This window comes from Takifugu rubripes, chromosome 9 (assembly GCF_901000725.2).
Source record: "Takifugu rubripes chromosome 9, fTakRub1.2, whole genome shotgun sequence".
NCBI lineage: Eukaryota > Metazoa > Chordata > Actinopteri > Tetraodontiformes > Tetraodontidae > Takifugu > Takifugu rubripes.
The window spans coordinates 5,500,364-5,515,458 of record NC_042293.1 but is presented as its reverse complement, the minus strand read 5'-3'; the positions used below and the strand labels follow the sequence as shown (position 1 = coordinate 5,515,458).

The following is a 15,095-nucleotide window of genomic DNA, read 5'->3' as shown; positions in this document are numbered from 1 at the left end:
AGGGTGGTCCTAGGCTGGGAATATCATTTTAATACCTTTGTGGTTCTAGGCTACAACTATCATTTTACACCATATTGCTTCTAGGCCGGGAAAATCTTTTTTTAAGAATAGGTTGGTTCTATCCTATGAAAATCATTCATGGCCTGTGTGTTGGTGCCTTTTGTTTGTGTTTTGTTTTCCTGGTTTGAGGGTGGCTCTAGGCTGGGAACAGCATTTAACATGAGGGTGGTTCTAGACTGGGAACATCATTTTATTACCATTGTGGTCCTAGGCTGGGAACATCATTTTAACACCATTTTTACACCATTGTGCTTCCAGGCACAAAACATCATTTTATCATTAGGACATCATTGTTCTATTATTTGGTGTTTCAGGGTATAATGAAGGGAAATACATCTGGAGACAACGTGCTAGAGGTAAAATGCTTTCGGTCAAAGACAGACAAACCTGCTAGTTTAGACCTGCACGTTTAAACTTGACATCAGAAAAATGACAGAAAAATGTTCCTAGGGTCTTTTTTTTTTTTTTTTTGCAAAGGTTAACTGTCAGGTTCCCAGTTTCTGGGAACTCTTTTGCAGGTTTTCTCCTGCGGGGGGCGTGGTGGAGCCATGCCTCAGCCGCAGGTGGTGCCGGGGACTGGTGCACCTGCAGACTATCGGTAATCAAGCCACCTATTTATGGACTGTTCTCACGGTTGGCCAGTGTTGGTGTGTTTTTGTCTGTTTCGGAAAACCTCGGCTACACCCAATTGGACTATCGTAAGACTTTTTCCTTCGTGGATTACTTTTGAACCCGTTCCTCGGACTATCGTTTATCTATTTCCTTCGTGGACTGCTTTTGACCCCGCTCGGGATTTTTTGTTGTAAGTTTTCATTTTTCTGTTTGGGTTAAGAACTGAGTCGTGGTCTCCACACCTTTTTGAGTTGCACGATTTTCTGTGAAAATAAATAAAGCTCCTCGGAAGACGATACGCCACTGTGTCCTGCCTGTTTTCGGGTCCTAATACAACCGCTCGTAACAGTTAACAGTCAATTGTCATACTCAGACAATGTGTTTGTGTTATTGCACCAACAAATATCTTGCTGTCATTAGTAAACCTGAGCTAGAGGTGTTTGGCTTAGCTTTAACATCGATTTCTGCAGCATTTTCTTTGCAGTGATGGATTTTATGACTTGCTTATTGTTTGTTTTTGTATTTTAAGGGACACTGTTTGAATGTGTTCCAACTTTGGAGAACTTTTATGTCTTTTCACATCTGAGACAATTATTCAAGAACATTGTATAAGTGGATGGATGCATTTTCAATTAATGCTTCTAATTGCAACATTTTCATTCTTTAAAATTATAGTTTAATTGAAACACTTAACAAAAGCAGGGTGAATGTGTGGTTTCTTCTGTGTTTCTGTCACTTACAGATGATTAACAGTTTGGAAGTTATTTTACCAATTAGTGAAAATGAGAAAAGCCTGCATGTCTGAGAAAATCGGATTTTGGCACATTTAGGTTTCAGCCTCAAACATCTTCTTCCTCCCATCCATGCCAGATTTATCTTCGATATTTTTACGCCAATCACCGAGGTCGCGCAGTTCCTTTTCCTGAAAGCATAAAGAACAAACAAGTCACCGCTGAAGAAAAATTTCTCATAATGCAAGGCCAATCATACAACATCCATTTCTGTTTATGTACCGTATTTTCACGACTATAAGGCGCACCTAAAACACTGAGATTTTCTCAAAAATCAACGGTGCACCTTATAATACGGTGCGCCTTGTGTGTGGACTAAGTTCCAAAATCCGCTGTGTGCCTTTGGTGGGTGCACTACAGTAAACGCTCTGCCCATCGATTAGCGGCACACCTATGCATAAAGACCCCCTAAAATGGCGCCGGTCAAGCGACACACGTATGAAGCTTACTTTAAACTGCAGGCCATCGAATATGCGGCTGAAAATGGTGTTTTCGCTTTATGAGGAGGCGGCATCTCTCCATAGTGCAAGGACAACTGTTGCGCAGCGGCTGCCCGCGGATTACCGGGAGAGGGTGGCCATCTTGCGCACCTACTGCCGCGACAAGATAACCGCGCCCAGCCACATCACCACCATGGATGAGATCCCTCTGACTTTTGACATCCCTTTGACCCACACAGTGGAGAAAAAGGGGACCAGCATGGTGGCGATATGCACAACGGGGCACAAGAAGTCGTCGTTCACCGTGGTTCTCGGCTGCCACGGAAACAGAGTGCTGGATGACAGGAGGCGAACACTCCTCCACAAAGACTACCAATCAACCAATCATCAATCAATCAATCTTTATTCATATAGCGTCTTTTACAATCAAAATTGTTTCAAGGTGCTTTCCAGAATCCCAGGGCCTAACCCCAGACAAGCAACAGTGGCAAGGGAAAAACTCCCCTTTAACAGGAAGAAACCTTGAGCAGGACCAGGCTCATGTAGGGGGACCCTCCTGCTGATGGCCGGCTGAGTAAAGAGAGGAGAGGAGAAGGAGGGGGGGAGAGGAGAGGCACAGAAACACACACAAAAATACACTATACAACGGGTCAGCGGGGCCGGAGGTCATCATGCAGCTCCGAAAGGCGGCGATACCTGTAAATAAACAGAGAGGGAGGGGGGAGAGAAGCAGAAAAACTACACAAGAATCATCATAACTAGTCTGCTTGATGAGGAGGAGGAGAGGAGAGGAAACCATGACCCAGTGGGGTGACAGAGGCCTGTCAGGTGATCATGTTTCCAGACCCCGGCAGCCTTGGCCTATAACAGCATAGCTAGAATGTGACCTAATGATTAGACGACCCCCTGAGTATGATAATTTTTCTATCTATGATAGTAACTGGAACTACAAAATTAACAACAATAAGCTTTTTCAAAGAGGTAGGTTTTAAGTCTGATCTTAAAACTAGCAATGGAGTCAGCCTCCTGTACCTGGACAGGGAGCTGGTTCCATAGCAGGGGGGCCTGGTAGCTAAATGCTCGGCCCCCCATTCTACTCCTAGAAACTCTGGGAACCACAAGTAGACCAGCATTCTGAGAGCGGAGTGGTCTATTGGGCTGGTAAGGTATCACTAGCTCCTCCAGGTAGGATGGAGCTAGGCCTCTGACCTGTAGGTCAAAAGAAGGGTTTTAAAAATTATTCTAAATTTAACGGGCAGCCAATGAAGAGACGCCATTACAGGAGTTATATGATCTCTTTTGTCAATACCTCAAGTCAATAGTTGAAGGAGAGATTTTGGTCAAAAGTTACTCCAACATTCCTCACAGAGAGACTAGATGTTAATGAGATACCATCTAGAGTGATCATGTGATCTAATCTATCCCTGAGAGGTTCACGACCAAACACCATGACCTCAGTTTTTCCTGGGTTAAGGAGGAGGAAATTTGAAGACATCCAGGACTTTATGTCTTTAAGACAGGTCTGGAGCTTCACTAACTTCTCTGTCTCCTCTGGTTTCATGGATAAATAAAGCTGAGTGTCATCGGCATAACAATGAAAATTTATACCATGCTGCCGAATGTTCCCTAAGGGAAGCATGTACAAGGTGAAGAGGATTGGTCCAAGTACAGAACCTTGGGAACTCCATGGCTAACCCTACTGTATGAAGAGGGAACACCATGGACATGAGCAAACTGGTATCTATCAGATAAATATGATCTAAACCAGTCTAGTGCTGTCCCTTTAATCCCAATCACATGTTCCAGTCTATGTAACAGGATGCTGTGATCAACTGTATTAAAAGCAGCACTGAGATTCAGCAGAACCAGCATAGAAACTAGTCCATGATCTGAAGCTATGAGAAGATCATTAGTAACTTTAAGAAGTGCTGTTTCTGTGCTGTGATGAGATCTAAAGCCTGACTGAAACATCTCAAACAAGCTGTTCCTCTGCAGGTGCTCCAGTAACTGAATCACCACCACCTTCTCAAGTTCTTTAGAGATAAAAGGAAGGTTGGATATTGGCCTATAATTTGCTAATACATCAGGATCTAGTGATGTTTTTTTAAGCAACGGCTTAATCACTGCCACCTTGTAGGAGCAGGGTACATAACCTGTCACTAAAGAACCATCGATCTGGTCCTGGATAGAACTGCCTATCACTGGTAAAACATCCTTCAACAGGTGTGTTGGGATGGGATCTAAAAGACACGTGGTGGTCTTGGATTTCTGAATTAGCGATGACGCCTCAGAAAAATATATAGGGCTGAAGGAGTTTAAGGGCTTGTTGGAGAACCTGTATGTTCCCACAGTCAGCACATCTGGTGATGGTCCAGTTGTAGGGATGGCCTGGTTAGCTTTTTCTCTGATGGCTAGAACTTTATCAGTGAAGAAGCTCATGAAGTCTTCACCACTAAGGGAAGAAGGGATATGTGGATCTAAAACACTGTGACTCTTGGTTAATTTGGCCACAGTGCTGAAAAGAAACCTGGGGTTGTTCTTATTTTCCTCAATTAAAGAAGAAAAATAAGCTGTTCTAGCCTTGCAGAGGGCCTTTTTGTAAACTAATAGACAGTCTTTCCAGGCTACATGATAGCTGTCTATTTTACAAGAATGCCACTTCCTTTCCAGTCTTCGCACTTTCTGCTTGAGGGTCCTGATATGTGAATTATACCAGGGGGCACACCTCCTCTGATTTACTATTTTCTTTTTCACGGGGGCAACAGAATCAAGCGTGATTCTCAGTGAGGTTGCTGCACCTTCAGCAATAGAGTCAACCTCAGCAGGGCTAAGATTATAATGATTGATCCCTGGGGAAACACATGGTGGTTCTGGGATTAGCACAGGGATCGCTTACTTAAACTTAGCTACAGCATTATCTGAAAGACATCTGCTATAGTAAGACTGTGCTCTGAGCACAGAAGAATCCTTAATCATAAATGTAAAAGTGATCAAAGAATGGTCTGACAGGAGTGGGTTCTGAGGGAACACTGACACATGTTCTACCTCAACACCATAAGTCAGAACTAGATCTAGGGTGTGGTTGAAGCTATGAGTTGGTTTATCTGCTGGAGAAAACCAACTGACTAAAGTAATGAAATTAAGCCATTTCTAAAGCTGTCATTTACAACGTCTACATGGATATTAAAGTCTCCAATGATAATGACTTTGTCTGTTCTCAGGACCAAGTCAGATAAGAAATCAGAGAACTCAGACAGGAACTCTGAATGTGGCCCAGCAGGGGGCCAATATACAACTACAAACAGAAGTGGCTTTTCTGCCTTCCAGTTAAGATGGGTGATGCCAAGAGTCAGGCTTTCAAATGAACTGGAGCCATATTTTGATCTAGGATTAATTAATAACTTGGAGTGATAGATTGCTGCCACTCCCCCTCCTCGACCAGTAACACGAGGAATATGATAATTAAGATGGGTAGGAGGAGTAGATTCATTTAAGCTAACATACTCCTCCTCCTGAAGCCAGGTCTCAGTTAGACAAAATAAATCAATGTGATGATCCGCTATCAGGTCGTGTACTAACAGGGATTTACACAAAAGAGATCTAATATTTAACAGTCCACACTTAATTGTGATATTAGTTTCTCCAACTTGTGCTTTAGTATTAATTTTAATAAGATTATGGTGATTGACCGCTCCCCTGTTCTGTGCTTGGTGAACTTTTAACTGTGGAACAGAGACTACCTCTATAGTGTTAAATATGGTATTGTTGGCGGATGAGGGTTCTATGGAAGCAGCAGAGAGGTGTGTAAGACTACAACTCTGCATCCTGGTCTGGACCCTGGATTGTCAGGTCACTTTGAGTCTAATAAAATTAGCCAAATTACTAGAAATGAGAGAGGCACCATCCCGTGTGGGATGGACACGTCTCTCCTAATCAGACCAGGTTTTCCCCAAAAAGTGCTCCAATTGTCTATAAAGGCCACCTCGTTTTCAGGGCACCACCGTGACAGCCAGCGACGAAGCGATGACATGCGGCTAAACATCTAATCACTGGCCAGATTGGGGAGGGGACTAGAGAATGCTACGGAGTCCGACATCGTTTTTGCATAGTTGCACACCGACTTGTTTACGTCTCGCCAGCAGCCATACATTTGCTTCTATGTCGCCCGCTCTGGCCCCCGGAATGCACTTAACTATGGTCGCTTGAGTCAGCTTCATGTAGCGCAAAACAGAGTCGCCAGTTACCAGGGTCGGTTTTTCAGCGTCTCAAGCTCGCTAAGTCTCGTCCCCATAGCTGTAAATAAACTACACTTCCTGCACCTACTCCCTTCACTAAAGGAGGCAGAGGAGTAACTAAACATTTCACATGCTGAACAGAGAAAGACACTGGGTGAAACAGACGGTGAGGCCATGCTAATGCTAATAGTCGGCGAAGCCCTGTATTTGTTTAATATGGGTTGTTTCTCACTGTTGTTATCAGGTGACTAGAATGTCCCAAGTGTTCAAATTTTAAGTAAAGTGAATACAACACACCAAGTGTTCAATATTAAGTAAAGTGAATACAACACCCCGTGCACAGTGCAACCAGCGAACGATTGAGAAGACAGGAAGTGACGCAATACATTACCCACTATGGGGCAGCGGCGGGCAAGTTATGCCACCATATGCGGGTGGATTGTAGGCGCATGGGCTATGATACCGTCTTCATGTATTGTAAGAGCTTTCACAAAAGTCGGCATCAACGCTGAAGCGGAACCAGTCGGTGAGTCTGATTCAGATGATGAAGAAGAGGAATTCGGGATGTTGGACATTGAAATAGCGCAGCTATTTAATTCAGATACAGAAGATGAAAACCTTGATGGTTTTGTGGCAGAAGAATGAATATTTTGTTGAGACTGCGCCTTTCATTACAGTGTGCCTTATGGTTGCGAAAATACGGTAATAGGTGAAGAGCCAATCAGTTCTAGCTGTCCAAATCAAATCACAATGATCGATATCCTGAATGCAATTTTACCTTCTGCACTATGGATGTGCACTCCCACATCCAGTTTAACATTTCACTGATTTGAACTTTATAATTAAACATGCTTTTGTTAATAATGAATTCATTTAATTTATGTATATTGATTGAGTAGAAACTGATTTAAGTTGTAAATGTAATTACACAGTTTGGCCACATTTCTGGCTGTGTTTCAGATACAGTAGTTGATGTACAGTACATGAGTACATTGCTAAATACACACTAGCATGCATGTTTTAAGCTAGCGTACCGGTATGTTTTACTATGCCCGTGCCCTAAATTCCGGTGCGCCTTATGTATGTGTTAAATACAGAAACAGCACCCATAACTGAGACTGCACCTTTTAATACAGTGCGTCTTATGGTCGCGAAAATAAAGTACATATATTAGGGTTCTAAGCGATACCTCTTTTTCCGATTTGGTGACCTTCATCTGCAGGTTGTATCTTTCTTCATCAATCTTGTCAATATTGCGATGAATCTCCTTACACTGCTCCTGAACACAAATGTTAAATAAATAAGTATATTTAGGTGTTCTTTCGTTGTGTGGATGATGATGATGACCTGCAGCTCCTGCATGGTCCTTGGCATGCACACTGGAGTAAAGGTTTCAGCCATGTATCTCTTCTTCTTCATCTCATGCTCCCTCTCCTCCTCATCCAGCAACCCTTTAGCTATGGACAGCATCAAGCTCTGGTGGAAGAAAGCCATGTGAGCTCATCATATGATGCACCACATAGCTGACTCAGTCACACTGGTCTTACCTTCAGATGATGCTTGCGACTGGAATTCATCTTCTTCCTAAAGGATTTGAGACATCAGTGCTTTAAAAAATTACCCACATTTGAGAAAGATGGAATGTGCAACATGGTCAATTTGTACAGAGGTTTATTAGTTATTTTAACTGGTCCTGGTTGATCCTTGTTACCAGACCACCCAGAACCCAGGAATAGACCACAGCATGCTCAGGCTGGCCATTACCAGGCACTTGTGCCAATTACTCAGCAGCTGGAAATCAATCAGATAAATTACTGCAGGCCTCCTCCACCAACATAGCAAGAGATGACTGTGATTGTTGCCTCTCGGTTCCCATCAACAGAACTGTGAGCCAGGGCGGTGTGGCTGCTCAGGACCTAATTCAACTACCTCATTGATCATCTCATGACCTGGGTTTGGCAGGAGGTCCCAGCCCAACTACCATCTGGCCAGACTCAAGTATGCAGGCAATACAACCCTGTTATTTCCTCTTCACAACACTTAAACACTGCACTTACCATATGGAAGCAGCAAAGCTTGGCCTTTAAGCGAGCTAGCAGATGCTATACCTCAGGGAAGTAAATGAATGAATTTATAATGCTCCAGCTTTCCCTGTTTTCCTGTACTGAGCTGAACCGTGGCCCCTGAACAAGATCTTGGCCCCTGAATAAGACCGGCCCAGGACCATCGAGGGCATCAGATGGAACATCATATCAAAAACACTGGGAAGTCACCCAGCTTGTTGTTTGCTCTTCATATCCCTCCACAATGCCAAACAAATGCAACCTTTTATTGAAAAAAGCTCTCAAAGCACACTAGAAAGATAGACAGCAACAGGCAGATGACCTGGCCAAACTGTGCTACCAGTGGTAAACAGTGGTGAAGCTAATCAACAGCATGCACAACAGTCCGCATGTGAGAACATGCACACACAACCCATGAAATGTAGAAATCACTTCAGCATTGTCTTGAATAATAAAGCTCACACTTCTAATCAGCACAGATCAATGTGACATTTCCAAATAATGCAGCAAACATCAGATTTAAATTCAAGAGGTTACTCACTCTGACATGTTGGCAATTATTGTGCTTTAAATCTGCAGAAAAAATAAAAAAATAAATTTTAGATCACGGACAAGAGTCATGTAGTATGTAAGTGCTTTATGATGACAATCTAAACCAAAAATGTCCTAAAATGATCACTTCAGTTGGAGGACACATGAAACCAAGGGGTTAGGGTAAGTACTCTGCCACGGGCAACAATCCAAAATCTAAATCAGGAACAGTATCTTCTAAGCTCCTGTCGTCATTCATCTGTCTTCAAGGAGATTAGGAGACACCTGATACGTCCCCCATCAATTTAAACATCTCAAAATGTGACATCACTGACATGTCTGAAACTCCTAAAGAACATCTGTGACACAGCAACATGTGACATATGAGACATGCCTGAAAATGCTAAATAACATCTGTGACACAGCAACATACCACAGACATGTCTGAAACTGCTAAATAACATCTAGCAACATGTGACACACTACAGACATGAGTGAAAACTGCTAAATAACATCTGTGACACAGCAACAGGTAACACCACAGACATGTGTTAATCATCCTCACCACACAGTAGCAGAGCTCAAATCTCACTCATCCTTAACGTCAAAGAAGACAGAAGTAAACGTTCTCACCCCGTTCTGGAACAGGCTGGGGCAGACTTGTGGAGTGGCCGTGTTTTGGCGTTTATCCATTGGTTATTTATTGTGTTTCCCAGAGGAAAAGTAAAGCATCATCTTTCTGTTTAAGGAGGTGAATTTTCTGAGTCACCAATCAGCTGAAACTTTAGATGTCAAACTTCCCCAGACTTTTATAAATAACCTCTGACCTCTCATTATTTCACACCTGGAAATGACAGAAAATATGGGTTCTTCTAAATACAAAAAGTTAACCAATTACGACTTGTTATACAATCTGTAATAAACATAGGGATTTGTGCACTTACTGATGATAACAGACCTAAAACACCTAAACCTATAATATTTTTTAATTGGAATATGCATGATTTACAAATCTTAGCATAGTTCAAACTTTTTTCTCAAGAAAGGTAATTAATCTTTTTCTCAATTACAAAATTTATTTTATTCTTTCAATACCTGGAAACAAAAACAAAATAAACTTTTGATGTTGTCATACGTGATGGTCTCATGACATATGAAATGATCAGCACAGAAGAGAACATTACTCACATCTCACAAATCAATGTAGATCTGTTTATTTGATTATGTTTTTGTTCTATATCACATGAAATAAAACATAAAATCATAACCAACTTTCAACTTTTACATTACAAAAATATGTTGACATTCTTTTCACTTTGCCTAAATATTTGTCTAGTTCAAATTTTACCTAGAATTTGTGCTATTTTTATTAATTGATTTCAATCCCCTTTTAGAAAAACAAGTGATAATGTTATTATTGTTAAAACATCAATATGCATGTAATAATAATGGGCAAATAATTATACATTAATAATGAGATTCACATTTTTGAATGATGAAAGAGAAACTGCCTGAGAACAGCCCAGTTTGATGCAATCACAGACACCAGTGATCAACATTCATCCATAAAACTGATAAGCAAATATGTCACAGCAAAAAAGGCACCAAACATATGACATCATCAGTCATGTCACTGAGATTAGACGGTCCACAGGGGTACGAAAAATGAAATAAAAATCTGAACTTTTAAGGGAAAAAGAGCATTTCCGTTTGACCACAATCATATTCCATGACAATAATACCAATTATTATGACACCAAACAGGAAGATGTACAAGCTTTGTCAAAAATATCTGATGATATGAATGACTATAACTCGGATGTAAATATCCTAACGTGTGAATGCCATCAAACACAGAACATCAATAAAACACCGATCAGTCAGTAAACAGGGCTCTTCCTCATAGAGGATACACTCATCTTCATCCATGTATGAGCTCAACACCAAACACTCAACTTTCTGAAAGGGTCAAGTCGGCATTGCTGTCATAAGCAAATTAATCCCAACTCTATCTGATGTCTGTGTAAATTCTCAGTCATCCAGGTCATTGTATCCAAGGTAGTTTTCTCTGTCAACTGGACTGGGTTTCTTCTATCTGATCTACAACTAAAACGCTTGGGAACTAAAGCGCTCTAAAGAGATAACAAAATATAAAATTTCACCACAAATACTGAATTGTCATGAGGTTTAATCAGTCAAAGAATGTTTGTTTTCACCACGAGAGACATTAGAGGAGCTGCATCCCCCGTGCCCTGCCCCACCACAGTGTGAGCTTCATAACCAAATAAGCCTGTCTTAAAACTTTTAAAATGTTCTCAAACTCTTGTGAAAAATCGAAATTTTTACTTCATGAACTTATATTATTCAGGTTTGATTACAGGAAACAAAGTATAGTTTACCTACCAACACAATGAAGGGGTAACAAAGACTAATTAATATCTGGAAATAAGGATCAGAATTTTGGAAGTTTGTCTCCTGGCACATCCAGCATGACTGGCTCTTTCAGATTTGCTATTCAAATTTGCAAGAATCTCTCAAACTTGTGTCTCTGCTCAGCCCAACAGTCTCTTTCACAACATGATGAATATCTGCAGACTAAAACTGGACACTGGTGTTCAACATGAGGGATGGCCAAGGCTGGCGGCCAATTGTCCCCTTCCCAACACTCTGCATTCCATGACTGATTTTCAAGAGATGAGCATAAGCAGAATCAATTTTTTTTTTTTACTCAGAGTCGTGTCCTGTTCAAGCGGTTAGATTTAGATTTAGAAAAAGGACAGTGACATCACTGCTCAAGTTCTATTTTCTGATCTAAACACAGCAGCACGACAAGAAGATCCACTCGGAGCTTGGGTTTAAATACAACGTCAGGTCCACGCCACTTTGCGTGAGATTGCCTGTTTGAAACACTCAGGGTCCACATTGCCTTGGGGCCGCAGCGCCCTCTCCAGGCTCACCAGTACATTCTGGTGGCACTCCTTAATGTTTACTGGGTACTTGGCCCTCAGGAGCTCATATGCAGCAATCAGCTTCATGTTCTGTTTCACCATCAGATACTGGATAATGCATGTTGGCGCCAGTGAGAAGCCATCTCGACAGTGCACCAGCACCCGCTTCCTCTTCTCTGTGGACGCATCAATACATTCATTGATATCTTCAAAACAGCACTGTCTCAGGGACAGTCCATCCCCAATGGCGTCTGGCGTGTCTCCAATGTCCACCTTTAGACGGGACCAGCTGTGGCGGGCACCACGGGAACAGGTGCACGGTATAAGGCCGAGTCGAGGTTCTCCTGGCACGCTGCTCATATCGATAATGCTGTCAATGTTGTTACGGCACAGTGTGCGGCCACTGTACGCTGCATTCAGGTTGCCGACATAGATGTAGTCTGTCACCTTGGAGATGACAGGTTCAGAGTACTGGAAGGGTTCAGGTCCTGTTAGTCTGGGCTGAGCCATGTTGGGGCCCTGGGCCCCTGCTGGCCCCGTGGCAGCTCTCCTACCGTAGTTGCACAGCTTCTTTGAACCTGAACGTGATGGTGGGTTGGAGTCAGACTCAGAGCTGCTGTTCCAGGGGGGAGAGAAGAGTGAGAAGCGGCTGGAGGACTTACTCTTGTTAAGGATGCTGACAGGGCTGGAGACACCGGAGCTGCACGCTGCAGCTGCGGCTGAGGCGCAGAAAAGAGACGCTCGCTCAAGAGACCCCGTGCTGCTAGCAGCTCCAGCACTGTGCGCCTGATCCATCTGCAAGGCACGCATATACAGGCAGACACACAAACACACAGTTTTGTGGAGGCCATCTTCGTCACTGCAGTCTCTTCGTCCACTAAAGCCTAAGATCGCCAAAGACGACATCTTACGGTGTGACTGCTGGCACAGCCCACATTTACCAACAACCAATAGAAAAACAAGTGGAAATGACACAGAGATCACTAGGACTCTGGTGCTCAACATAATTAATATATTTGTGTATATGCAATGAAGGTAAATGGAGCCAGAAGTAAATCAAAGAAGGAGGATCAGCTGGTGGCAGCAGGAGCTTTGCATGTATGGTCAAATATCACCAATGAAGCAATAAAGAAGTTTAAGATGGCAAAAAAAATTGTGGAACTGTGGATCTTATATACGCTCTACCTGTGATTTGTGCTTTAAAAAAATGTTTGTGACTTATGACTGATAATGTGACACATTCATGTGTTCTTATTCACAAACAGGAAGTGCTTATGAGGAAGAATTGATCTGTAACGATATTTTGAAGAAAATTGGTCCAAGTCAAAGTGGCCTGTTGGTTTTAGGGTTGTTTGGGACAAACCTGAGCTTTGAGGTTGTTCTTCCATTCGGGTGTCTCTAGAGCTTTGAAGCGTCCACTGCTGTCTGATGACACCGACACGCACAGCGGTCGATGGACACGGGGGAGCAGCTGGGGGGTCAGATTCACAGGATTGGACCTTGGGATGGCGAGTTCATTTCTACTCATGATGAGATTGGGACAGGAGCCTGAATCACACAAGGAGACTCGTTTGATGACACAGCTATTTCTCAGAGAAGAAAATAAGACAACATAAATACATTTTAATATATTTTCCTTACTGTAATACATTTGTTCTATCCTGTCTGATCTGATTCACAGATTACTGCTTACTTGTCTTTTAGATTACCCTGGGGATCGAACCTACCAGCACATTCAGAGTGTGTGATGGACTGAATCTGTAGCGTGTTTTGACTTTTCAACAGGTTCTGAAGAGTTCTCTCAATAGCTGCAGACAGGAAGACACCTCAGAGTAAAAATGAGGTCTTTTTATGATTATTCATTTTAAGAACTAATGGGACACACTGGAAAATACATTTGACACATTTGTGACTGAACCAATTCAAAGTGATTTTGGAATCTTGCAACGTTACAATGAACATCATTGAGCCACCAGTACATTTTCCCTGAATCATTTCAAATCAGAAGCACGTATACGACTCAAACGTGTTTAATGAGACAATAGTGTTATGTAGTGTAAAATAGTTAAAAGTTACATAAAGCCAAAATGTGTCCCAAAATAATTCTTCCATACAACAAATACAATACTGACAAAGCAGCAGTCGTGAGATTTTACCTCAAACAAATGTTCCAACACTACCAGTCTTACCAGAGCGTCCATTTTGCTTGCAGGACACCGTTTTATCTAGTGAACTGGACTTCCACTCTTCTTTGGCTTCCATGTTCCGCCTCCTGATGAGACACAAACACCGACTCATGATCTTCAAGCCGATTGACGCTTCAGCTTCATCAGACACACGCTACTAGCATCACTGACTACCTTATCCGTTAACGACTGGTTTCACCTGGCCGAGAAGTCAATTGCATCACAGTGAGAGCCATGCTGAGCAGGCGGAACCGCTAACTGTCGGTTATTTCTGCACAGCTGGAAGCTGCAGCGATTTCTTCCATCACATTAGAAGATGGGGAGAACGAGAAGCCCGAGCTAACCGTAGCCAGTTAGCATTGTAAGCTACTGTCCGCTCCTTCTTTAAGGTTTACGATTGTTCATGTTTTGCAAACTGAAGCGATATCTTCTATTTATCATTTGCGTAAGAGTACCGGTATTTGTTTAGAAACAAATGATCATAAACACGATCATATCATGAACCTCCATTGACAAAGCGACCGGTCAGCACGGTCAAAGCCGTTACCCCGATCATTCCCGAGTCTTTCCGAGCGGACCCGACCGCTCTTAAAAACACTTGTAGACTTTCCCTGAGTCGAGCCTTGCAGGATCCTGAATCGATCAATCGGTTCAGACTTTAATACGGTATGTGTTTAACCAACACATGATATAAGGTTTTTCTTTTCTTAAAACAAACAAAAACTGCAAAAGAAAGGCAGAAAATTCTGTCCTCGGCCCGAACATTAACTAATTATTCCTGACGCATAGTTGGTCCAAGTGCCTATATTTGAACATAAAAACTTAACCTACTTAGGTTTACAACAAAAAAAGTAATGTAAATATGAAATACCTACTCATTATTAGAATAAAGTATTGTATACAATGCAATGCTTTAAACAATACTTTATCATAAATAACATCCTACATTGAAGGTTTAATAAAGGATGCGTGTAGCTGCTTGGAGTCCTCTTACTGTGCTGTCACGCAGCTGAAAAGCTGTCCATAGAGTGGCCCTCTCCTCCGCCGGCTCAAAAGCCATCGCAATTCATTGGATTTTTCCTCCACCCTGAACCGACAACTGTTAAGAATAGCCTGCCTATGTTCCCGGACTTTGTCGCAGAACTAACGTCGACGTGGCACAAACCATTGTCTACCCGCGCCACTGTGCACTCTGGACAGTTTTTGGAATTGGACAGAGCGGAGGAGAC

General features: G+C 42.4%; 2 protein-coding genes across 9 annotated transcripts; both read right to left on the bottom strand.

Annotated features, from left to right (window-relative positions):
• Positions 1–1,262: 1,262 nt before the first annotated feature.
• LOC105416162 (troponin I, fast skeletal muscle-like) lies at positions 1,263–9,407 on the bottom strand. 3 transcript variants are annotated; one of them, XM_011607123.2, is made up of 6 exons: positions 9,366–9,407; positions 8,743–8,774; positions 7,686–7,722; positions 7,486–7,614; positions 7,328–7,417; positions 1,263–1,594 (listed from the first exon to the last, which is right to left on the bottom strand). In XM_011607123.2, exons 2-6 carry the CDS (start codon positions 8,748–8,750, stop codon positions 1,499–1,501), a joined length of 360 nt encoding a protein of 119 aa, XP_011605425.1. In that variant the 5' UTR covers positions 8,751–8,774; positions 9,366–9,407; the 3' UTR covers positions 1,263–1,498. The 3 variants fall into 3 exon arrangements, with proteins under 3 accessions (XP_011605425.1, XP_011605427.1, XP_011605426.1); XM_011607125.2 differs by having other exon boundaries at positions 7,328–7,411; XM_011607124.2 differs by having other exon boundaries at positions 9,298–9,367.
• A 509-nt stretch (positions 9,408–9,916) lies between these two features.
• LOC105416905 (putative protein TPRXL) lies at positions 9,917–14,423 on the bottom strand. 6 transcript variants are annotated; one of them, XM_011607127.2, is made up of 6 exons: positions 14,041–14,423; positions 13,870–13,952; positions 13,408–13,488; positions 13,044–13,228; positions 12,343–12,475; positions 9,917–12,258 (listed from the first exon to the last, which is right to left on the bottom strand). In XM_011607127.2, exons 2-6 carry the CDS (start codon positions 13,940–13,942, stop codon positions 11,600–11,602), a joined length of 1,131 nt encoding a protein of 376 aa, XP_011605429.1. In that variant the 5' UTR covers positions 13,943–13,952; positions 14,041–14,423; the 3' UTR covers positions 9,917–11,599. The 6 variants fall into 6 exon arrangements, with proteins under 6 accessions (XP_011605429.1, XP_029697673.1, XP_029697670.1 ...); XM_029841813.1 differs by having other exon boundaries at positions 9,917–12,475; positions 13,837–13,952; XM_029841810.1 differs by having other exon boundaries at positions 9,917–12,475.
• Between the last annotated feature and the right edge of the window lie 672 nt (positions 14,424–15,095).